The 25,644-nt window shown below is 42.0% G+C and overlaps 1 protein-coding gene across 1 annotated transcript in view; it reads right to left on the bottom strand.

The window, feature by feature from the left end:
• Window positions 1-23,379, bottom strand: part of STMN2 (stathmin 2) — a 39,978-nt gene extending 16,599 nt beyond the window's left edge. The window contains exon 1 of the mRNA XM_071421322.1: window positions 23,131-23,379. Coding sequence (XP_071277423.1) covers window positions 23,131-23,149 — 19 coding nt within the window. The 5' untranslated portion in view covers window positions 23,150-23,379. The remainder of the gene's footprint in view (window positions 1-23,130) is intronic.
• Window positions 23,380-25,644: the final 2,265 nt, after the last annotated feature.

Raw genomic sequence — 25,644 nt, 5'->3', positions numbered from 1 at the left:
CAAACCCTGGCAGGCTGATAAACACAGAGAAAATGGACACTGGGCTGTTTGTTAAAGACATGGCCATTGATGATACAGGCAGAATCTTGTACAAGATCTGCTGAATCACTGCTAAAATGTATATCTTGAAATATCTTTGTAGAAAAAGGCATGCAAAGCAGCATCCTAGGAATCTTGCCTTTCGGGGCCTTTGTTCATATTTTTTATCTTTGCATGACATTGAATATGTTTTGCTTCCTAACAGCATTTTAAATCATTAGAGAAAGGTGTTTTTTTTTTTTTTTCCCCCAGCTTGCCATCTGCAAAACACAGCAGGAGAAAGATAAGAACGTGCCCAGCTCTCTTTCCTTCAGTACAATAGCTGCACTGAAAACATGCTGGCAAAATCATTGTCTTAGTTCATTCTGGCCATTGGCAGAATTAAGATGACTTTCCATCCTTCACAAGAATTACTTTTTGCTTTTTTGTGGTATTGATTTAGTCTGCACTTGCCCTAGAGACTCCTTTAACTGTGGCTGGAGCTTGGCTTGAATACTTGCAGAGGTTCTGGAGGCTTCTGCAGCCCTGGGCACCAAACAACCTTCCATGGTGGCAAACACTGGTTTTCCTGTTGTAGACTTAAGGGCTGAGGGTGTCAAAGGACCTGAAGAGGCACACACCTCCTCTAGTGTCCAGCATCAACATTGTGATGACCTGTCCCCCTTGACCAGGCTCAGCTCTGACTAGCAGGGGGCCTGCTTTGTTCAGCTCTCCTTTCCTTAAACATTTCCTTAAAACACATTAAAAAAATCTGAAAGCAGTAATGTTAGCCCAGTTGGTGGTCTGATTAAAATGGCTGAATTAAAATGGTTGGGTTAAAAACCCATGTCATACAGGTTAGACAGGGAGATAACTGTACTTTCCCAAATCCCAAGGGTTAGTGTTTTAGCAATGGAAGCCTGTTATCTCAAGAAGGTTTTCTGTTAAGAAAGCAGCACACACAGAGCACACAACCAAAGGCAGAGCATTTGTGCAATCTGCACAGGACCTCTTGTGCAACCTGAAAGAGGCACAAAAATTACCTGCCTCATAGTGGAGCTCTTCAAAACCCTTGAAGACCAGCAGTGACTGCAATGAAGTTTATTTTCAAAATGTGTTTCCAATGGCTTTCTAATTATATACGTCCTTGTGCAGTCATGTAGGCTACATATCATTCCATTAACTGTGCAAGTTAAATGAAGGAGAGTAAATGATGGTAATCCTACTACTACAAAAGCTTTGATAGGGAAATTGCTAGGCAAGAACAATGTTGACAAAAGATGGCAACAGAATCTTTTGAGTTATATGCAGCAAGATCTAAATGTTTATATGCATTAAGAACACTGATTTTTGCAAAGACCAGAAGAGAATTCAGTATTAGCATTTCTTGTAGTTTTGCTGTAAATATCCTAGGTTTCATAGGTCTTAAATTCTGAAACTGTGTGATTATTCTAGACTCTCATCTACTTTTTAAGAATAAACTCCTCATATTAAGATCTGCAGAGAAGACCTTAGAAATACTATCAAATGCCCCTAAATGTTTGACAGCTTCAGAAGAGAATGAACTCAGATGGCTTTGAAAATAAAAAATGCATGATTTTCTTTTTTTTCTGAATAAGTCCCAAATGTATCTTAATATTATTGTTTCAAGCCAACCTCACTCTTTTTCTCAAACTTGTGGATTATTTTTAACAGCTGTATTTAGAAACTGTGAAACAACTCCCTCTTTTGGGTGAACATCCATCCTCTTCCTTTTTGGGCTCTACTTGCTTGTCTGGCTAAGACCTTCAGGGGCCTTTCAAGGCTCCAGTCCTACAACTGCCTGAGCAAGAAGGGAAGGACAGCAGGAAACAATTCTAATGATTTCATGCCCATGTTGTATAATTTTGGAGATCTTTTATTGAGGCTAGTCTGGTCCCATGGCCTGAACAACCATTAGAGCCTGGGGCACAGTGGATATACTGCTAATACACACCCTTCCAGTTTCAATACCTATCAACTAAACTTGTTAGTGCTCCAAGCTTGCTCTGATGTGTGAGCCAAAGCGTGGTCAGCTGGGATGTTTTGATGATCCTCTTTGAAAATGCTCTACTGATCTAAAATAATATGTTTATTTAGATATATCCTGTATTCTTCTGCTAATGACAGAAAAGGGCTGCATCCATTGCCGGTCCTGCAGCTCACTTGCCCAATGAATGAAGCTGCTAAGGTGGAGTGCTGTGGCTGCCATTAGAAGCCAGTAACCACTTACTTACATTTACTGCTGGGAGAAATAGGAAGGTTAAGGAAAGCACTGCTAAACTCTTACTGTCTGTCCTCATCTGCTTTCCAATGGCTATAAGGAATTTTTTACAGTTTACACTGTAAAATGAAAATCTGTCCTGACTGACAGGCCATGGGCAATTTGGGCCACATTTTGTTCCTTGGCAAAGCACAGCTCAGACAGATTGCTGTGTCACAGCAGAGACCATTACTCATAAGCAAGGCTATTTTTAACACATAAAGGGAGAGAGAAAAGTGTTAATGTTACTTATAATTAACATCTGATATAGGAAAATGTGTTGATTATTTTTGCCTTACTGAATCTGGTCTACAAATAAGAAATGTATTTTATACACACATTAATATATATAAATATTAATCACATACATTATATGTATACATCATGTACATTAATTTGTAGTGTTACTGTATTTTGACATTTCAAGTACCACATGCCAACTAGGTCTTGAAGTTCTGTACACCTGGAAGGAAAAGGAAACTGGCACATTGCCCATGGTCAGAGTGTGGAATCCATAACACAGCTCAGACCTGTTCTCCCTTGGCAGGAACCTGTGTGATAGGTGCCCTTCTGAGACTGAACTGAAATTCTGCTTAGTTTTCTCCTCTGGCAGACACTGAAGCATTAAAATGTGAGATTAAGCATGACATGCAGATAGAGAAGACCTATCACCCCCATCCTTCATATGGATTTCTGATGGATGTTATTGACAATATGGTTTGTTACAAATGTCATTTTGGTAATGATCCCTCTGGGGTGCTAGAGCTTTTGGTTTGTCAAGGCAATGCTTTAAGTCATATAATTTTGTGAACACCAACAGCCACAATCTATTGACCAGTAATTTACAATTCTATTTTTACTAATCCATTTTAGTAATGTGCTGCATCCTTTTCTGCCAAACAAGGTGACATTATACAATCCCAGCTGTGTTGTTTCCCATAGATGGCAGGGTATTTGAAGAAAGTTACATGATGAGTGCTGCTAAAATGGGGCTTGTACTTGGACAAGCACATGGGACTGGGAGAATTAAAATTCAAGATGGGGCACGAGTAGTACAGATTCTAGGTATCATTTAGTTTTTAGCATGTCTGAGAGCTATTAGCCTGGGATTCACTTTAATTAATACTGGCCATTATTTAAGAGAGCTACTTTGCAGAAATCATGAAAGCTTATTTTTCAGTCAAGGGAGAGATTAGCACTACCAGAGAGCGATGGCCCCATTCAGATGTCTGAAGTTAAACAAATTAGGTTGTCTTAAGATCAGCAAATCTATCTTCAGTGTCAGGAAGCCTAAGGATGTTTATAGGCTTATGGAGTCACCAGTGGTGAAGAGAATGAAAGCAAAAGCCCCTGCAGTAAATAAATCTCATCCATCCCTTATGCTCAGCCATGATTGACATCTCATTTTGGTGGTTCACATAGGTGGGGCTCAATTTGTTACTCTCTGAATGCAAAACACTGCCCAGCAGAGTATTAGGTTGAGTCCATCTCACAATCTTATGTATATGTGTACTTTTCCAGTTTCCCCAACAAAAATAAAGCTGCTTTGCAGCTTAGGGACTCTTTAATCCCTACAGTGCTCACCTGCTTCACTGTAGGGAAAGGTGGCACAGGACTCCCACTCAGCTGGGGCCGTTCTTTGGGGACCAAGTCTTTAAAATTGCACTCTTTATATACTGCAATGCAGGTTAAGCTGGAGATGAGAATAGAGTTTTGGTTTTGTCCCCTGTTCCTGATTTTTTTGGTATTTCTATATCTAGGCAATAGAATAAACAGGTATTATGAAAAAGTAACAAGAAACAGAAATCAAGGAAAAAAAGAGCTAAACAGTGAGTTTTCACTGTCAACTGTGGCTCTAGAATTTCCTAAAATATGCCCAGAAAATGAGAAAGGAAGAGCTTGGGACAGGTCTAATCTGCCTTTGTGGCAACTGGGAGTTTGAAAAAATAGTTTTAAGCATTAATTTTTGTAACCCTCATTAATGTTCCTGGGTTTTGGCAGAAAGATCATCCATTTTATTCTCTCAACAAAAGTCTTTAAATTGGTTTGGGAGGGGAATTGAGCATTAGTGTCATCCATAAAAGAACATAGTGGCTGTGAAATCAGGGATCACTGTAGCATCAGTTCTTCAAAATACACAAAAAACCAAATACAAGCAACAGATCTGACCTTCAGCTTCTTATTAAGACTGTGTCAGATTGTACCACTAAGCCTGTCCTCGAGTGCAAGGCCTGGCATACCATTTCCACAGCATAATTTAGGTTACATCATGGGATATGGCTGGAAAACCCATCCCGTGGAATACACAAGAAGCTGTTTGCTTATGGAAATACTGTCCACTAATGGTTTTCTTAAATTCTGCTGCAGGGATACAAATGCATGCAAACATGCAGATTGGAGAGTGGCACAAGTCTCTCTAAAAACTGCTCCTAATTTTACAACCTAATCTATCATTGATCATGACTATGGCATTTTGGACTACTTCAGGTACCTTGTCTTTGGTTTTTACTTGCTGTGCATGGTGAGAGTCAAATGTCTTTGCTCACTTTATGATGTCAGAATGTTGAGATGTAAAGTAATACATTGAAATAATATAAAATAATACTATTTTGTATTATTTCAATGTATGTAATTTTCACTGCTGTAACAATGAGAAAGCCCATTTACTGAACCCTATTACAGTAATCTGTGACATGAGTTAATGGGTTTTCTTTGTTGAGTTAATGTAAACCCATTGCCAAAATGAGATTTTGATGTAAGGGGTTTTTTGAATTTGAAAAAAACAACAACTTTGTCATGATTACTCAAAACAAACACTGATGCAGACTCTTTATTGTAGTCACATTGTGGTTTCTAGTCACTGAAATGAAGACACACACATTTCCTCCTCGTGTGGAAGGAGCACAGCAGACATGTGCCTGTTCAGTGCCTGTCAGTGCACTTGGGGCCCCACAGCCTCACCACACTGTGTGCTGGAGGAAACATGGGCAGACAGGACAAGAAAGCCATGGGCTACCTCCTCCTTCTTCAACTCTGCAGAAACTGGTCCATGGCAGTGGCAGAGCCAGATGCTGCACTCTCTTCTGAGCCACCCTTTGCAGAGCCATGAATCATGTTGGCATGAGGAAACCCTTGGCAACTCAGTTCCAAAAGTCCTCTGGGACTGAGGGGAAGGCCAAGGAGCCAGTACTAATACAGAGGACTGTGGCCCTCTTGAAATGTGTTTGAACTTAAGAGAACTTCATCCAAGGTGAAAACAAAAAATTCCAGAGATATATTTTTTTTCACAAGGGGAAAATACAGCCTTCTTTAAAGTCTGCTTTGCCTTTACAGGGCATCCTTCACCATATTTCTCTCTGTACCTCTACATCCCATCTGTAGTGGTATTCGCAGGGGTCCCAGGACAAGGGAAGAGATGAGAGTCTTGACTCCATGTTTCAGAAGACTGATTTATTATTTTATGATATATTAAAACTATACTAAAAGAATAGAAGAAAAGGATTTCATCAGAAGGCTTGAAAGGAATAGAAAGGAATGATAATAAAATCTTTGACTGACCAGAGAGTCTGAGACAGCTGGACCTCTGATTGGTCATCAAGTAGAAACAATTTCACATGCTGGGTAAACAATTCTCCAAATCACATTCCAAAGCAGCAAAACACAGAGAAGCTGAAACTTCCCAGCTTCTCAGAAAAAAAGATCCTAATGAAAGGATTTTTCATAAAATCTGTCTGTGACACCCATCTGTCTTCCCCCAGTTTTCTTCCCACAGAGCTTTCTGTGTAGGAAAGGATGCAAGTTACTAAAACAGATTTTGAAAACAATGGGGTGGATGAAGAGTGAGGAATTAACTTAAAGGCTACAGTAGTCCTAAAACAGCTTTATTTCCTGCTAGTTAACTGAACATGACTGTTTAATTTTTGTGCAGTCAGAAGTTCAAACCCTGCTATTCAGATGATTTGGCAGGATACTGATGTTTAAGATACTGACTTTACACCTACCTTCATAAGAGACCTCCAGAGACACAGATAATTTCTGATTATCACTTAAGTGTGAAAGTCATGCAAACATCAAAATTTGAAAACTATTAAGCAGCCCCAGCCAGGAACCATTCTGCTATCCACTGTCTCCTGTATTCATTGGAAGCAAAAAAGTCTGTGGAAATTCAGTAATGGGATGATTTGAACCAAAGTAATATTCCTGAATGTGGACTGGATGGAAAAAGTGAATAGGCTTTCAGCAAGTACCAGGAGGAAAGCAGCAAGACCAGGAGGAAATAGCCTTCCTTATTTGGCTCACATTACCTTCTCAAGAACTGTTGTTGGTTTTTTTACATATCTGCACCTGGGGCAAACAGCTTCTTTTGACTGGCATTGTAGCAAGCTTGGCTCTGTCGTGGCTTACAGAAAAATCTGTTTTACTTTTAGCTGAGGACTCCTGCTAAAGTAGTAGTAAGGATTCTCCATATATTGTTCTGGGTTTGATTCTATCACTAATTTTCCTGTTCTCAAGAAAAATCCCTCTCTCCTGATCTCTCACTTAGAGTCTTATATAAATGATTTAAGAAACAAAACCTTGAGCTCTGGAGTTTTTGAATGGGTGGATTTGCCTGCCATGATTTAGTGCTCATGGTGTGTAATGTATTTCCTTTGCATTGTTTGCCCCAAGGGTTGTGACATACCCTTTCACCAGGACACAGACATTAATCTCCTTTACACTTCTGAAACAGGTTACATATAAAATGGCTTAAAAAGCCAGATATTTCACTCCAAAATTTCCATTAACATGGCTTTGAAGATCCTTCCTGGTAGGCACCACTGAACCACGATGTCCATCTATCTACATGCAGGCTAAAGAGCAGTGTTTTCAGGAGTCCTGATGTACATGTCTGAAGGCCAGGGAAGCAGAAGGATTTTCAAAGACTCTTCTCAACAGAACCACTCCAGCCTTGCTGCATGCAGGTTATTTTGGCTCAGCATTCCTGGCATGGGGGCTACCAATTGTACTTGCCTTCTGTAACATCAGGATAGTGAAGTTTGCTTCAGCACTTCCCTGCAATAGACAATCCCAGATTGCTGATCCCTCCCTCAGAAGTGGACATGCAGTGCCCAGGAGCTCCCTGAGCCCAGCTGCTCCCTGTAGGGCTGGCTTGGTTCTGGGGCCATGCTGGTGGCTGAAGCACCAGGGAAGGACATGCAAAGGAGCTGGAACTTCTTCAGTGTCTTTCTAAGTGTGGGGTGGGGAGAAGTGAGTTACAGATTGGAAGCTGCCAAGCCTGCAAGCAGCCCACTTTCCCTCAGCAGCATGCAGGCTTCAGCCACCACAGCAGCACCATGCCTGCAGCTTGGTGCTGAACCCAGCACTGGTGGGAAGTGAAATTTGGAGTCCTTGTGTTGAGCACTCCAATCTCCTCTGGTGTCTCAAGCAGAGAACCCAGCAGAACGCCCAGGACTGGGCTATCAGGGATGGCTGCTGCCTCCCAGTATGCTCTTAAGGTCATCTCATCATCCTTTTGTGGGAGTATGCGGGGGCCCAGCTGAGATCTGCACTACTTTCTGTAAAAATGTGTCAGATGCAAACACCCTATGCCAAAGAGCTTATGGAGTGAGAAGGAGAGGGAAGGGATGCTGGGGCATAAAATGTCACAGACATGAAAAAAGAAATGCCTTGGGACACAGACCTATTCTGTAGGAACACCTCATGGGGAACAGAGCTCTCCTGAATTCTGTATAAGTGACATCTCTTTGCAAGTGCTGCAGGCACTACAGGTGCTGTCTGCAGCCTTGAGGGAGGATGCAAATCCAATATGATGAAATAGAATGGCAATGGTTTAGTCACGCAGCCACTATGATCAAACAGCATCTTCCCAAGGCATGAATCACAAATGGGTTCTGTTCCAGCACAGTAAGACTGGGTTACTAGAGCAGGTGTGAGAGAGCTGGCTGCCAGTATTACTTTTATCTATCTGAATCTCACTTTCATCCATGTGTGTATTTGGAACAGAGGCATTTATTTAGTTTTTCCCCGTGATGTCTTCAGAGGCTTCCACTGACTTAAATTTGCATCCCCCTTATTCCTTTATGTTGGCTGGACAAACACTTCCTGGCAGTGCATCACCTGGCCATGCACACCCACTGACACTTGACACCGAGTGCCATTTTACTCCAAGCTGTCTATTCTTTAATCATCCTTGGAGACTAATGACATCACCTTGTATACTGCCGATCTTGGTGAAGGAAATCAGAGTTCTGACACTGTTTCTTTTCATCTGGACACAGATCTTTCCCGGACTTGTACCTGGCATTACATGATGAAGTCCTTCCCCTCACCTCTGTGCTGAGATTAGTCAAATTGTTCATACTGAGCTTCTCCAGAAAGCCAGTTTTAGCACAACTGCCCACATGTTTTGAAAGCAAGCCATTGATGCAGCATCAAGGAAAGGAATGGCTCAAAAAATGGTTCAGGAAAAGCAAGCAATTAGGAAAGAACGGGCAAGGAATGCAACTTTTTCTGTTTTCATCATTCAGCTGTTGTGGAGTACCTCAATCAAGGGACCAGAGATAGATTACCACAGTGACAGTTTCCATTATCAGACAGGCTGATTCTTGCCATTTTTCTGGCTCAGATATGCACATGCTTTTAACAGAACTGTAGCTCTGATATAAAATATGACATTTTTATAACTCATATACATTTTTTAAACACATCCTTAACCTGTGCCATTCCAAAGTGCAGATACCTTTAATGTCTTCCAGTATTTTCAAAATTTTGCTTTGAAATAATGAAGGCCAAAATATTATTTAGCTGTTTCTTGAGGCTCAGAACAATAAGCCAGATAAAATGGAAGGTGCCTTTTTTTTTTTCTCTAGACAAAACAAAACAAAACAAAAAAAAAAGAAGCAGGGCAATCAGCTAAGTAGAAATTTTTGTTTGTACAATATGATATAAATGCAATTACAACTTCTTGTAGGGTTGACTCTCAATCTTTGCATTCCAGTAATTAAATGTGTTCCTTGCTTGTTGAGTCATTGCACTGAATGCAAAACCTATCACAGTTATTTTCACACCACAAATATCAGAAGAATCCATTTAAGAGAAAATATACTGCTGTGAATGCTGTAGATAGTATCTTTCAAAACTAATCATTCCATATGGGCAAGAAAACACATTTTGCAGGGTCTGAAAATCAAACATACAGAATCATTAATTAGTAAGTTTATGTATATGTCTATACATAAAAAAGTATATATGTGTGTATATGTATATATATGTGTATATATATGTATGTATATAAAACTAGATTTGTGTAAGTTTATGGGTTGATTTTGAGCAATTCCCATGTATTTAATGTACTTAACCCAAAGCCAAATATGTGTAACTGCATCTTTATGCTCCACAATTATTCTTACTGGCTGCCATGGCTACCGACTAAATGTCAAAATGCAAAAGACAATGAAAGGAGGCAGTCTGGAAAATCCAATTTACTTCTAGGTTTTGAATGGAATTTTAATTTTGTGGAGCATTTTAAAATAAGAATGTCTCATCAGTTTGAATAAAGGCATTTTCTTTACAGGGTTTGCTTTCTGCACACAATTGCAAATGACATATGTAAGCAGATTACGTACAAAGGAAGAATCCCAATCCTTGCAATTATACAATGGGACACACATTATAGTTGTGTTAATTAACAGGAGTATTTTAAATTTGAATGCCAGAACAAAATAAGCTCCTAGTAAATAACTCCTGAGTTTCCACATAAAACTGCTTGATATTAGATTTTGACTGTCGACATACCTCATAATTATGGAAGATTTTGCTTTAAACCAAGAAGGTGTGATAATGGAAACTGTGTTACTCTGATGCTTTATGTTGTATGGCTTAGTTCCCCTTTTTCATAACAAAAACTATTGGAATGTAAATGTTTTTATACAATTTTACTCAGTGGGGTATATGTGGGCGTGAGGGGCTGTATTTAATTATGAGATATTACAAAGGATGAAATTTCTGGGTTTAGAGAAATGTAATCCCTAATATAACACAGTCTCCCTATGTAGGAAGTCTATCAAAGGCATGTGTATCTTTGGAGAAATCCTTTGATTCAAAAAATAATGTCTTCAGGTTTTGAAGGACTTTGACAGCACTGCACAGAGTAAGCACAAATGACAGCAATTCCCTCACCAACCATGTTGATACAAAGCAGATTCTGTAAAATTCATCTTTTCACTTGGTGTTTTCTGCAAGAAGTGGGCAGCAGAATGACTAGGAGAAGTATCTTTTGGCAGGTCACCAAATCTAGAAACTGGGGCTAGTGTGGAAATCTATTTTTACAACATCGAAAGGGATAAGATAATTTTCTGTTACTCTTCTCCACAGTCCAAAAAAAGTACAAATGCCCAAGTGAGGCTTCAGATGATGGGTTCCTAAACCCATAACTGTCAATGCTGAAGGATGAAGTGTAAGAACCAAAACAGGAATGGATACTGGGGAAGTGACTTATTTTTTTAAAAAGTTTGTAGAAATAAATTCAGCATGTGTAGGTTGGCATAAAAAATCTCACAAGGGAGAGTTTGTGGGGTTTTTTTTCCTTTTTTTCTATTTCTTCAACCTCTTTTAAACATCCAGGTTTGGCAGACAGAGGGAAGAAGCAGCGGTGTGTGTGAATCAGCAGGAGGGGTTGGTTGGGTTCACATTTGATTGAAGGTGTTTGGTGCTGTGGAGCTGCACCTGAGGTTCTACATCCACTCTTGGATCCCCCAATTTCAGAGTGACATGGAGGAACACCTGAAAGTCCAGTGGAGGGCTGTCAGGGAGGTGGGGGATAACTGGGAAAATAGATGGCTTAAGGTAGTGAGCACACTAAATGAGGTGCTCAAATTCATGAAATGACAGAAGCAAACCCTTCCATATGACACACATCTGTCACTCTGTGGCTTTCAGAGTTTTCTGTGTGACCTTTACCTAAACAATCTATGCAGCTATTACTACTAATTACCAGATTTATATTTCTGCTATTGTATCCTGCCATGACTTTATGCATACATGCAAACATTTGATTGCTTCCATAATGAAAATAATGATACCTCTCAACAGCATATAAACTCTATCATGGTTGGGCATAAATTATAAATATTATTGAGTATGCTAACCAGAAGATGAATAAAATTAACAAGAAAAAAAAAGAAAGATAAAGAATGATGCCTCTTCTTGGAAACGACACTGATGGTGCAAAGAAATTAGTATATTATTCAGAATTGATTAAATTGGCTGAAAGGGAACATTTGCTGGTACAATATTTTTATTACAATTGATGCTACAATAAAACTAGAACAAGAGCTACTGCTTGCAGTGAAGTGACCTGTGTTTTAAGTAGCTTTGTTCTGATTTGCATGAACGAAGCACTTTGATTTTTGAAGATGTAAAATCAATACATAAATGTCTATGCTATAGCAATTTATATGGACTTTTGGGAATGTGACTGCTCCCAATTGTTTCCCAGTCTTTCAAGACCCTCCTCTCTTTTTCATCTTTCTCTTTTCCTTCCTTCTTTTTTACTGTTTTTCAATTTAGTGGCATTTTTCTCATCCCAAAATATTACTGAAAATTTCTAGAGTACCTTTGCTCTCTCTGTCTCTCTCTGCAGCTGTCTCTGTCTGTGCCTCTCTATTTTTTCTGCAAGACCAGCCTCCACTTAGAAGAAAATCTTGATGAATTCAGAGACACTGCTCTGCTATTAAATTAACCACATGAGGAGCTGATCCCTGCAGAGATGCTCCACTTGGTTGGTGTAAGGGTGTTTGTCTCATTTAGAATAAAAAAAAAAAAAGGATCCTGCAATAGTGAAATTTTCAGGGCACTGTGCACCAGCATCAACAATCTGCCATTAACAGCAAATCAGAACTTCTTTGTTGTTCAGTCTGTCCTTTACAACAGACTTATCAAACTTCCAGAACTGGATTGTCCATCGCATTTTTACTATGTTCTAAAAGCAGCAGGAGTTAGATATCCCCAAATGTCAATTTGCAACAGCCTATTCTGTCTTTTTCATTATATGATCTTTTTCCAGTATAAAAAGAAGTTTCTTTTTCTGAATAATAAAATTCTCCTGCTTTTTTAGTGTAGCTGGCTCTTACATGATTTTAAAAAATAATAAAGGAGCTGTTTCCTCCCAAGTTGATGCTTTGGGAGTTTTAAAGGGGGAAAAATAGATGTAAATCAACATGAGTCTACTTCACCCACAGACTTCCACTAGTTTAGTATCTAATTCTGTCAAGGTTGATGTTCCTGGCCTTTGCACATCTTAGCCACTTAAACGTGCAACACTGTCAGCCATTGCCATTTCCCACCTTGTGCTGCTTTGTTTCTCCCACTGCATCAGAAAATCTGTCCTTCCACTGAAAATCACATCCTTAAACTACAATTTGGTCTACAGTTTTCTTGGCTGGAAGGCTGCTTCTTCCTGAATTTTGGAGAAGGTTTTAGCTAAAAACATTTCACCATTTCTGTGATGATGACTAGGGAAAAATACATGTGTGTGGGTAAGTTAAGCAAGTGGTTATTGCACTTGTTTGGAAGGTTCTAGTGCTTTCTGCCAGGGAATCATTCTTCATTTGAAAAATTTGTCCAGGCCTGGCCATGGAATAAGTCAGTGAAATATCAGATTTCAGCCTTCAGCCTTGTCTGAGAGACACAAATCCAGCTTTACAGGCAGCTTCTCTCAAGCCACTTTGTGCTGGATTCTGATTCCATGTGGGCTAAGAGTGATGTTATGGACCAGAGGAGCACTGGAAACTGGAAAAAAAAGAGGATACAACTATCCTGTGATCTCAATTCCTCCCCTTCTGATCTCATAGAAGTGTGAAGGACTACAGGAATGAAGCAGCTGTGTGAAGAGACGAGAGCTGAATCTGCATTGTGGGAATAATTGCCAAGAGCAGAGAAATTAAAAACAATAAATAAAGAAGGAAAACCAAGCAGGTAAAGTCAGTCAAGGAATAGGATGACTGAAACTGGATCAAGAATGAGGATAACACTTGACTGACTGGATAATGAAAGTAGGTTGAGAAAATCAGGGAAAGGGTACCAAGGAAATGGATGAGACTGCAAATCAGTAGGTCATGGGGGTGGAGTAGATGGGAGATGGATTAGGATGGTAGATTGTTCACAAGAACATTGAGAGTTTTATCAAATAGAAATTTTCCTAACTGCTATCTCAAACTTTCTCCTACATACAAATTACATTAAAAGACTATAAAAATAGTAATCACAGTTCAGGGACAGACTGGAGTCCATCTGATAAAATGTTCTGTTTCCACAATACTTCTTCTTAATTTTTTTTTTTATCTTGGAAATTCAGTTTGTACAACTACATAGAAGTGCACTAAATATAATTTTGCAGCCTTCATATTGTAGATTACATGTTTGCTTATCTAAATGGCTTCATTTTGCTGCATGGGTTCAGAATTTGTTCTTATTGCAATTTTTACCCTTGACAGACCCATTACATCTTTGTGCAGAAACCAGGATACCAGCAGAGATGAGACCTCTAGAACAGCACTGGCAAGAGATGCAAACTGATAATTACAATTTTGCAGAGGACTTGAAAGTACTTCTGTCATGTTTATTCCTGTTTTTCAAGCCTCTCACAACAAGAAGATGAAATACTCTACACTGTTAGTCAAATGCAGAATGGCTCCCTAAGTAAGATATTTCTCTTCTTAATGTTTCACTGTTGAAAAAATAATGGAGTAACTTGAATTGTCAATGCAGCTTAAAAAAATACCTTACTATTATTTTTCTTAAGTCATTATTGATATTTTACTTGTAAAATGATATTTATACTTAAAACATCATTTCCCAGTAGAAGTTATTTGCCTTGAGAACAAGTGGTTTGTTGACAAATATTAAACATTTAGGTTTTTAAATCAGGAATCAGAGTTTCATTCCTACCTACAGCATACAATATTGAAAGTCCCCTAACTGCAGTCTTGACAGCATCAAAAAATATCTGAGCACATAGAAAAAAAATATCAGCTTAGAAATAGCTTTTTTTGTATTACATCTATGTAAAAAACACCAGCACCTGGAAACAACAAGGTATACTCAAGTGATTGATACAAACATGACTTGAGTGACATAAGATACCCTTTCTTTTCACATGAATAAAGTAAGCAACAAATACATCAAAATAGCTAACAGACTAATGAAATGGGTTACAGAAATGAATTTCATTTCCAAAAATGTCTTTGAAAAATTATGGATATTGATGCGTTTGCTTTAAGATTTCCTAGGTACATGCAATTTTTCTTACAGCTCCATTCAGGTAACTGGAGGATTTGCAGTACAAAAATACTTGTAAACCAAAAAAGGTTATTTCTGCTGCAATTCCATATAGCAATGTTGTTAAAAACATTTTGTGCATCTTTGACATGGCTGTGGTCTGCACAATCTTTTGGAAAAGAAAAATGATAGACGTGATGATATTAGTCACTTCAGGGAACTCTACCAAATGACATCCAGAGTCATCCTACTGGAAACCAGAGGATGAATTTGAACATGTATATATCAGAAATCTTAGTCCAAAAGGACAATTTGTGTTTTCGGCAATTTTGAAAGCATCAAAAATAGCATCAAGATCAAAAGTTTTAGCTACTTACAGATAAGTGAATATATTTAAATGTAGATATTTCATCTACCTTCCAGTAGCGTATACCTTAGCTTAGGGTAAATTCTGAATTTGTAGAACTCTGTGCCTTCAGTAGCATTAAATAAACTCATCATTACTTTTTCTTTCCCTAGGAAATTCCCTAAGGATTATAGAAAAGTACCTCAATAGTACAGAATGCTAATACAGCTTTAGCAGGTAAGTTGCTCTGCTTCTTAATCTGATCAGTATGGATTTTGGCACTTCTATAACATCAGAGCATGGTTACACATTTTCATGCAGTATGGAACATAACCTCACATCCCAGCTCTGAGGTAAGTACCCAAGATTATCCTCATCTTAAAGAGAAGAAAGTCAGGTCATAAAATGATTAACCTACAAATCCAATAAAGGAGCTAGGTGCCTAAAATGATGCTTAAGAAAACTCAGGTTTCTAAATCAAGAATCTGGATCCCAGAGATTCCTACACAGATGAGGAGAGGTCATGAGAATACAGAAAACCACAATTTGTGCTCTTTAAATTGGTCTGCATTGTAGGGTGCTAAACTTTGGACAAGCAAGGATAGCTGAGACTCGAAATGTTTAAGCCACTAACATGGGGAATTGTGTGTTCCTCCAGCTCACAGCCAGTCCTCTGAAGAAATCTGTGTAGCCTGTTTCCTGGGAGTGTAGGGCACACATAGGTAGCACAGGGCTCTTCATAAACAGAGGAGCAAGCCACTGTTGTCTTTTAAAAAGTAGCTGAGGAGGAATGCTGCTGGCTGTCTTAGTCCTGCCTATTGGAGCAACTGCCTACAGTGACATCTTTGACTGGGAAATGCCAGAGCTGGGGTCAAACTCTCAAAATTTCCATTCAAGCCAAAGCATCCTATCACCCAAAGGAACTCAGGTTCTATTTGCTGCTTCCACAACTGTTTCTATTTTGCCATATATGCAAAATCCAGCGATGCTCCTGGGATCTCCAGCTCCTAGGTGTGGGTCATCCTCCCTCCTGTGTGCTCTCTTGTTCTCTCTTTAGCATAATGCTCTTCTCATGGGAGAGTGGAAAGAGCCATAGCTGGTGGCTCTGGTATTCTGTGGGAAGGAGGACACAGGGACAAGGGCCACCACACCCCAGCAGCACACCTGGAGGCCACGCACCAGCTGTTGGGCTCAGGGGCAGGAGCTCACCCATTGCCACATCTTCTCCACTCACCTCAATGGAAGAGACTGAGCCAGGGCTTCCCTAAGGCTGTGTGTGAAGAGTCCAAGGGACAGTGGAAGTCTCACCATTCCTCCTGGCATTTTCCTCTGGGCCACCAAATTATGAGCACATTCACTCTGGGCCGACCTTGAACACAGCCAGAGGTGCTGACCTCTCCCTGTTGCTGTGGAGGTGCAGCCATGCCTCTATCTCACCACAGGTGATTTACTAACCCTATCCTCAGCCACCTCTCCAAACTACTGCTTGGGGTCAAATTGGTGAAAAACTCCTTATAATCCTGTTTTGTGGTTGTGTCTGTGAAGGATCACAATTTCACACAATAACTGCTACAACAGTGACAGGTTTTGTACTTTAGAATGAATGCATAAATCATGATTTATTTATGAACTGCCTGGATTGAAAGCTATAACTTAGAAAAATAACACTTCTGAATATATTCAGCAAAGCCTAATATTTTGTGCAGATACTGAGCACCAATTTAAAAATTTCAATTCAATTTCAAATTATTTCTGCACATCCTGGCAGAAATAACTTAAATTTACTTCAGTGGTTAAATTATGTATTAGAAGACAGGAAAAAGAAAAACATAAGTGGAAGAGAAAGTGAAATAATTTCAGATCAGCTTTGTATGCTGGTATTTGTCAGACACATGATGTCATAGGTATTTATTTCCCAGGAGCCAGCATTTAGGCATCAGTCCATTTTTTTTTGACTCAGGATGCAGGTCCACGTGGATTGAGGTCTCCAAAGCCATTTTTGTCCATGTTTGAAAAGTTCTGAGCAACTAGAGGAACAGGTACTGTCTGCACTGCAGTCATGGTACCCAGCACCTTGCAGGACTGAGATACCTGTCCCTGGTGGGACTGCTGGCTGACATTCCCCATGGGGACCCACCCTTCTGAGTGGGAGCAACAATCCTTTTAATGGGAATGAAAACCAACACCACCTCAGACTGTATCCATGGAATAGTGTGAGGGTTGTGTGTAGCCTAGAAAGGATTGTGAATAGCAGCCATTCCTCCAAATCAGCTGCCAGTTTCTGTGTCCCCATGGACTAAAGAGCAGCTGGTTGTGCTGAGGCCAATGGCTGTACTGCACTCCAATTGGCTCCAGTGAGGCAAGACTCATTTCAAAGTTGGTTCATCTATCATCCATTTTATGGATAAATGCTGAAGAAGGCATGTTCTCTGCAAGCCACCTGAGGATGGCAATAGTTTTTTGTGTTTAAAGGTGACTTGTATGGAGAACTGACAGTGGAGTTTTTGAAGGTAGTTACTGCAGAGGTAAGCAAGCACTGCTGCTTCATGGTGTCCCATTTGCTCCTCCTCTCGGGCAGAGCTACTGAAAGTGCCAGGATAAAGGGTTTTGAAGCCTAATACCCTAAGCTGAGAGGAAAATTTACACTCTCTCTCTTTGCCCACTGGTCACAGGGCCAGATGCCACCCTCAGTCCCTTATCTTCAGCTTTTTTTGCTGTACCAGCTTTAGCAAAGCTTTTAGTGAGTCACTATACCAATTATGTGGTGTGACACCATTTTTGGATGCCTACTTTAGGCCTCCTAATGTTTGTTATTTTTCAGGAGTGCTGAGCATCTCTTTGCCTGTTTTGTCTGTGAACTATTAAGGTAGTAAATTAGACCTACATGAAAATGCTGCACAAGCGAAGTATTGCCCAGACTGATCTGTCATGGGAACCTTCTGCTCTCTGTGTTTTAGACTACAAAATAATGCTGACTTCTCTCTGCAAGCAATTAGGAAAATCAATATAGTCTTTGAAGGCTAAAACACTACCTAAATATATTGCTGGATGTGAGTGCCCCATCTCTTTTTTGCAATGAGGTATTTTTTTTCTCAAATGAATGTTATTAATTTGAAAATGGAGAATTCTTTTCTAAAGAAATTAATATAAATGTCACCTGAGATGAATATAACCATAAGGTTAGATTACAAAGAATATATAATAAAAAATTGGTGTGCAAAATGTGATCTAGAGAAATGTACCATTGTGGAACAAATACCAATGGTAAAAAAATTCCGGTCTTAAATAATAAATTAAAGAAAATTCAAATTCACAAAATCTGTGTGAATGAATTACAGGATTACATTATTAAACAGGGAAGTTTTTAGCCTAACTCGAGCTTATATTGGGACAAAAAGGTGATGGTAATGGAGGTGGAGGTGAGAGAACATTTTGGAAGTGTTCAAGATGCTGAAGTTTATTTTTATTTCCTCAGTGTGTTATGGGTTATCTTCCATAAGAAAATGGAATAGATGACGTTCCATCCCTCCTGCCAGTACACCTCAGGGTAAGTAAAGAACTGCTATGAAGCAATATAAATCCTTAGCCATATGGACTGTTTTTAAAATTATTCCTATCTTAATTCTCAAGAGTAGGAAGAGTAATCAAGTCTTTAAAAACCAAGAAAAGAACATGAATAGGTGTTAACCTCAGTTCTTTAGTGAATTTTACTTACCAACATTTCTATATTAGCTCAGTAATAAAAGTTCACAGAAGAAATAAACTAACTGAAATATTACCACTTCAGTTTCCTTGTCACATCCAAATTATATTAGGAAAAAGTTTTTTTCACCCAGAGGGTTGTTGGGCACTGGAACAGGCTCCACAGGGAAGTGGTCACAGCACCAGCCTGACAGAGTTCAATAAATGTTTGGACAGTGCTCTCAGGCACATGGTGTGACTCTTGGGGATGGTTCTGTGCAGGGCCAGGAGTTGGACTCAGTGACCCTGGTGGGTCTCTTCCAACCCAGCATATTCTGTGATGTCTTCTCCTAGTTCTTCAAAAAATTTGGAATAGTGGTATCTCAGTCAAATCACATATCTGCCAACATTATGATACAATAAATAACTTTCCGATTCTTGCCTATGTTCATTCTTCTCTTAAACTAACTTCCTAATTACAGACATGTAATTCTGTGACAGTTGGAAATAATTCAGAGCTGACGTATATTCATTTATTTATAAAAGGGGAAGGTTAAAACCTTCAGCTAAAAACGGAATAATATGGAAAGAAGCGTGTTCAAATTCATGGTGTCCCATTTGAAGTCCAAATTCAACCTGGCACTTAGCCATATGTTGTTTAACTTGAAGCTTGTCATTGCCATTGTTATTCAGATGACTACTCGTGCAATTGTTGACAGTCAAGCAATTGTTTAAGTGTAGTGGCAGACCAGAGGCAGAACTCTTACCCCTTTGCAGTAAAAAAAGGCTACCTATTAAAATAATGGAACCAGTCAAACTCAACAACCATACACTTATTTATGGCTTCATATGTATGTTACACACCAGATAAAACAATAATGCAGTACTTAGTTAACTGAAAAAGCAGTGGCCTTGCATCCATCAAGCTAACTATTGAGGTCTGAGCTTATGACTAAAATGCAAATGACAAAGTAGAAGAGCAACTCTGAAGCACTTCTACAATGGTTTAATCAGTCTCACTCAGATATGTTATATCTGAGAATATATTATTTGTTATATCTGAGAAAGAGGGAGCATGGCACTGCCTCAATTCCTGTATCCTCATAATCCCACCCATTCATCACCTTAAAGTGTTCCTGACTATCTCAAAAGGAGTTGACATTAAAACACTTCCATAACACATACCCCATGTATTTCTGTTAGCTTCCTATAAATAAACCAGAACCATAATCAGGACTGAGATTTTCTGTATGATGGTCATCTGAAGATGTTAGAACATTAAATATTCTTTAAATAAAGCATCGCAACAAAACGATGAAACAATGGTTTCAAACACTTTTTTAGTTCCAATGGCATCACACACTGCTTCACCTTCACACTGCCATCTATGTACTTTACACTAAGTAAGTTTATCAAACCAGATATGTGGCCTGATTGGTCTGTAGTGACCCTGATTGAGAGTCATAAATCAGGGCAAAGGCCCTGATTTATGTAACACATGTCCTGTTTCCTTGGGAGCTTAAAGTGTGAAGAATTTCCTCTATCCAATATTGTAATTCATGTGGAAGATGGTGTCAGGGGGAGGATGAAGTTTAAAAGCCCCCAGAATTTCTGTACAGTTGTTTTACATGGAATTTCAAGAAAAGATACACTTAAAAAAAACCCCAAACAAAGATGCTTGTGAGGCATGCATCATTCATATACTATGTAAACTAAACAGAAAGAAGAATCTTGTGGGCATTCAGAGTGTAATGATCTCCAGAAGTTCTTGCAGCTGTTGAAACTCCTACGTAAGTAAAAGGAGCTTTCCCTGAAAACCTCTTATTTTACACATCTTAATAGAAAATTAGGCTTAATTTTGCTTTCTATTGCAGAATATAAACACAGGCTTGTTCAAGGTGTTTTGCATCTGCCTAACCTGAGTTATGTGAAGAGTTCTGTCCAAAGCCAGTAGGACTATTCACATGCTCAGACACCTGACTAAGTGCCTTGCTGGACCAGGGCCAGAAACATAATAGTGGGCTGGGTTAAGCTGATTAGAAATGTTTTGCTGGCTCCAGTGGTGGCAAGACCTAGCCTTTATTGCCACTTTGCAAAATCTGGTGCTCAACAGGAAAAAAATCATGCACTCTGTAGTTCTTTCAGTGTTCTACTGGGTAAAGTTTGAGTACAGGAACAAATGCAGCTCATTTAGCCCTAACTGGAAATGTGCATTACTGAGAATGGATCTATTTTTCCACATGAAAATAAAATTTGTTGCTTTGTTGTAACTCTTGAAATAAAGTGGTTTACTCTAATAGGCTGTCTAGATACAAATTTTGTCTAATAATAACAAGGAAGAATATTGTTTAAAGAAATGGTGAGGAGAATCCTTTAAGCTTGGTGAGTTTAAAGATGGAAGATGCTTTTAATAAAGTAACTTTAATTTTCTAATTGAATGTGGCTGTAATTAGTATTTTTGGAAACTGGAGCTAGGTGGCTGCACGGCTTTTTATAGCTGGTATAGGTGGCTCGTTAACGAGGGATTAACAGACAAACTGGCGCCTCACAGTCCCTCTGTCTCTGGGCAAACCTAATGATTCCTGGCATCACTCTTGCCGCAGAAATCTTTATATTGGTGTGATGAGAGATCATTAACACCAGGCTGAGGAGCCCTTCCTTCCCTTGTGACAGAATTCCTAACAGGCCTTCTGCAGCGCTAAGTCCCCGACCAAGTAGAAATTATCAATACTGATTACGGGATTGCTGCAGTGGGGAGGGGACGGCGTGCTCGGCACTGCAGGGCTGGCCAGGCTCCCGCAGCCCTCACGTCCCTCCTCTGTTTGCATCTACAGCTGTCTCATGCCTTGCTCCCAAGGGTGCCACAGCCGGCTTAGAATGCTTTCAATCCCCACCAATTGTTCCTTGCGAGAGGAACATCAGCATTCAGATAAACGCCTTGGGGTAATGCATCGGGCTCAGCCGGTGCCAGGAGGGTTTGGTGTAACTTCGTGCAATGCGATGAAGAGTGGTAAAAAGAATCTGCACAAATGGAAATTTGAACAGGATTTGCTTCTTGGGGAGGACACTAACTGTGTTGGGAGCACTTCATCCTTATTTTGTGGGATTTGCGTGTGCATGACATTAATGGTGAATGATTGTGAAAACTTGAATTTGAATGCGTCAAAGGCAGGTCCAGCCTCTTTCCTCTTCAAAAAGAAAAAAAAAAAAACCACCAAAAAACCAAATCCAAAAAAACCCCCAAACCAACAAAAAACAACCCTGAGGAGCGTTAGGGTCTGGACGCTTTCAGTAGTCCGACCCCACGACTATTCTCTCTCTCCTTCTTCCACACCCTCACTGGGATTTTTTCTCCCACCCTACCCAGCAGCCTCCCTCGAACAAAGGGGCCAGCGCCGGGCTACCGCCCCTCGCTCCCGCCAGGAGCAGCAGGACCAGCAGGGACCCGGCGGGCAGGCGCTCCCCGAGACCCGGGAGCCCCGCGGGGCCGGGAAGGGCGGAGGGGCCGCGCCCCGCGGGGCCGCTCCCGGAGCGGGCAGGGGCGGGGGCGCCGCGGCGGCAGGGCGCGGCTCCTGCGGGGGAGGGGGATGCTCTCCGTGCCGCTGGAAAACGCGAGGTAACAACAGCCCCGGCGGCTGCCCCCCGGGAGAGAGCGCAGGGCGGGCACTGCTGGCGCACACCAGCTCTCCGTGATGCAGTGACCTACTTCACCGGCCCCCGCCCCCCGGCGGACTGCAGGTGCGGCCAGCGCCGGGGCAGCGCCGAGCGGCGGCTCCCCCCCGCCCCCGCCCGCAGCCCCGCGGTGCCGTGCAGGGCCGGGCCGGGCTGGGCGCGGCCGGCCGCAGTGCGCGCCTGGCGGGGTCCGCCCCGCCGCAGCCCCCCCGCCCCGCACCGCACCGCACCGCGGGCCCGCCGGCCCGGCCCGGCCCCGCCCGCAGCCCCCGAGCCGCGCCGAGCCCCTTTCGGGCGGCGGTGCCTCTCCCCGGCTCCTCTTTCCCTCTCCCCACGCGGGTTCAGAGGCAGAGGGGAGCGCTGACTCCGGCCGGCGGGGATGGGTGGAGGCACACTGACTACAGGGATAACTTTACCGTTCGTTTTTGGTTTTATTTTTTTTTCTTTTATATATATATATATATATATATATATATATATACACATATATACACACACACATATAATATCTATCTATATCTGTATAGTATATATGCATATATATTAAAAAATATTTATTCACCTTTAAAATAATGAAAACCATTTCAAAATTACGCTGTGCTCATGTGCCGACCTCACCCATTGCTATATAATTAATTCGATCTCTGGTTAGATACTAAAACGTTAAAACATCCCCATGTCCCACCCACCCTCTCCTTTTTTCTCTGATCAATGAAATAAAAAATACGTTCAGTGTTCTCTTGATTTTTTTTTTCCTAAACTTTTGGGAGAGCGAGAAGAACACCCAGGGTAGGTAGCAGACCTAGGAGACAGCAGCCGTAGTGCTGGCTGAAGGAAAAGAGAGGCGTTTTCTTACCCATTGCTGTTTTAGCCATGCTGGGATGTGCAGCTCTCAGAGGCGGAGAAGGCAAAGGGGTCCAGCTACAGCAGTGGAGAGAGGGAGAGAAGACTGAATAAGGCACTGAGTCAGCAGAGTGGGGCTGTGCAAGAGAAGGAGCAAGAGGCAGGAGCCCATGAATAATTATCACTCCTCCACCCAAGCAGATTGGCTCGAGAGGTCCCCTGACATGACTCCTGCAGAGCCAGAATCTCCGGGCATTAAATATTGATCCACCAATGGTGCTGGAGTACAAAGTGCCAGAATGCAGTTTGAAATGGAAATCAGTCCTTGGATGTTTCTCCCCCCTCGGTCTGGTGTTAATAGTACATTCCATGTCAAATGTTTTATGTCTTACATGAAAAAAGCCTATTGGTGTTGAGGGCTCTGCTGTTGCTACCTGTAAAACATGCACAAATTCATTTTAACATATTTCATTCCAAAGATGCAACAAGAAGGGGGACCATTGCAAGGGATTTCCTCGACCATTTCAGTAAAACAGCTGCTCAGATTATTTTCGCCTCCTGCAAGGGTACACAAATATCCTATACAATTGTTTAATTGTTTTATACTAAATGTTTCTGCATTTTAGTACCTTTTTTACTGTTTTACTGTCCGCAGACCTAGCCTTGGTCATCTCAAACTTTTCTTAACCTTGGGAAATGGCAGCTGGACCTGCTTACGCTCTCAAAGGGCTCTGGAAATCCCAGAACAGGATAAATGTGGACAGAAGTCAGTAACTACTTCCCTGATGCACTCTGGTAAGAGTCGCTGGGAAGATGTGATTGATTCCCTGGATGAAGTGTGCAGGATGGGATCTGATGTGGTCATTACATGAAGGGGGATGGACACGTTCTAAGAATTCCCTACACTAATTTTAAGAATTCTCTATCCCTGGCAAGAGGAAAGGCAGTGACATAACTGGCAGTCACTAAACAAATGTGGTAGAGGTTAATTGAAACATTGCTAGAAACAGGGCAGTGATGGGACCTGTTTGTACATCTTGTAGGCCTGGGAGCAGTTGCTGGCCTGGAGGAGCCAGTATCCAAGACCTTGGCACAAAGAGAAGCATACTCCACCTTTGCCTTCTCATCTCACTGTCCAGCTGGGGCTCATTTGCCTCTCCCAGAGGATAACCAGCCTTACTGTTAAGAGCTTTCAGGGATACCAGACTCCCACACTGCTTCCAGACAGCAGGGCACTGGGCAAGTTTTCAGCTTGCAATTTGGAGGATGCTTCTTGTAGATGTGTTTCCTGGGTGTGTATGGGTGGGTGGGAAAAGCAGGGCATTGGCACCGTTGTTCTTCCTTGTGTGGGGCTGTTTGCATCTGCACAGCCCACACTGCATGCCGTCCCTAGCTGTGATGCTCTCACTCTGTGTCTGCTTCCCTAGAACTGGTCACTCACAAATATGCTTCTCAGGCTTCCTTGAAGTCAGTGAAGAGGATGTTTGAGTGAAGCATCACCCAGAGCATGGGCATAAGGCTAGCTTTCTCTTTGAGACAGTGATGACGATGCTAAAAACTAAACTAGGTTTTTTCTTTAAATGAGAATAGTAAAGTCTAGAAGTGAGTCTGGGGAGAGAAACATCCCCATTCACAGACACCAGCATGTGAGCTGAGGCAGGGCAGACACCGTGACGGCTCCCTGCCGAGGTGCAGGCAGAGGGGATGAGGACAGGTGTATCGGGATGCAAGGCACAGGGGATGAGGACAGGTGTATCGGGATGCAAGGCACAGGGGATGAGGACAGGTGTATCGGGATGCAAGGCACAGGGGATGAGAACAGGTGTATCGGGATGCAAGGCACAGGGGATGAGAACAGGTGTATCGGGATGCAAGGTCGACCCACCCTCCTGAGAGGCCCTGCCCGTGGGGAAAGCAGGAAGGTGGCCCCGGGACCCGGTGGCTTTCTCGGGTGTGTCACTTCTGGGCCCTCGGTTCTGTGGCTGCGTCGGGGCGTTGGTGAGCAGGGAACAGGATTGCGACTGGATGTCTGTAGTGAAGGAGCTTATTCCCGAGAGGAAACGGTGAGCACCGGCGCAGTGCTACACGTACAAGGGCGGCCTCGCCCCAGCCGCGGGACCCGCCGAGGCTCCAGGGCCCGGGCAGGGGTGGTCCGGTGCCGGGGCAGGGGTGGTCCGGTGCCGGGGCAGGGGTGGTTCAGTGCCGGGGTAGGGGTGGTTCAGTGCCGGGGCAGGGGTGGTTCAGTGCCGGGGTAGGGGTGGTTCAGTGCCGGGACAGGGCGGGCCGAGGGTGCCCGGGCGCTCTCCGTGGTGCTGGCGGCGGCGGCGCTCCCGAGCGGGGCACTGGGCGGGATGGGGCGCGGTGTGGCCGGGAGGGTCGGAGGGGCCGGAGACAGGCCGGGGCGCAGGGACGAGGAGGGGGCAGCAGGGATGGGTGCGGCTGACCCCGGCCCCAGGGAGCGCTGAGGCTCTGGCTGCCGGCCCCGCCGCTCCCCGTCGCCCTGATGCCTTCCCGGCACGGGGCGGCA

The sequence above is a fragment of the Agelaius tricolor genome, unplaced genomic scaffold, assembly GCF_023055355.1.
Source record: "Agelaius tricolor isolate 1412-34295 unplaced genomic scaffold, bAgeTri1.0.p SCAF_2, whole genome shotgun sequence".
Lineage (NCBI taxonomy): Eukaryota > Metazoa > Chordata > Aves > Passeriformes > Icteridae > Agelaius > Agelaius tricolor.
The sequence above is the reverse complement of the archived record's forward strand: the minus strand, read 5'-3'. Positions and strand labels throughout refer to the sequence as shown.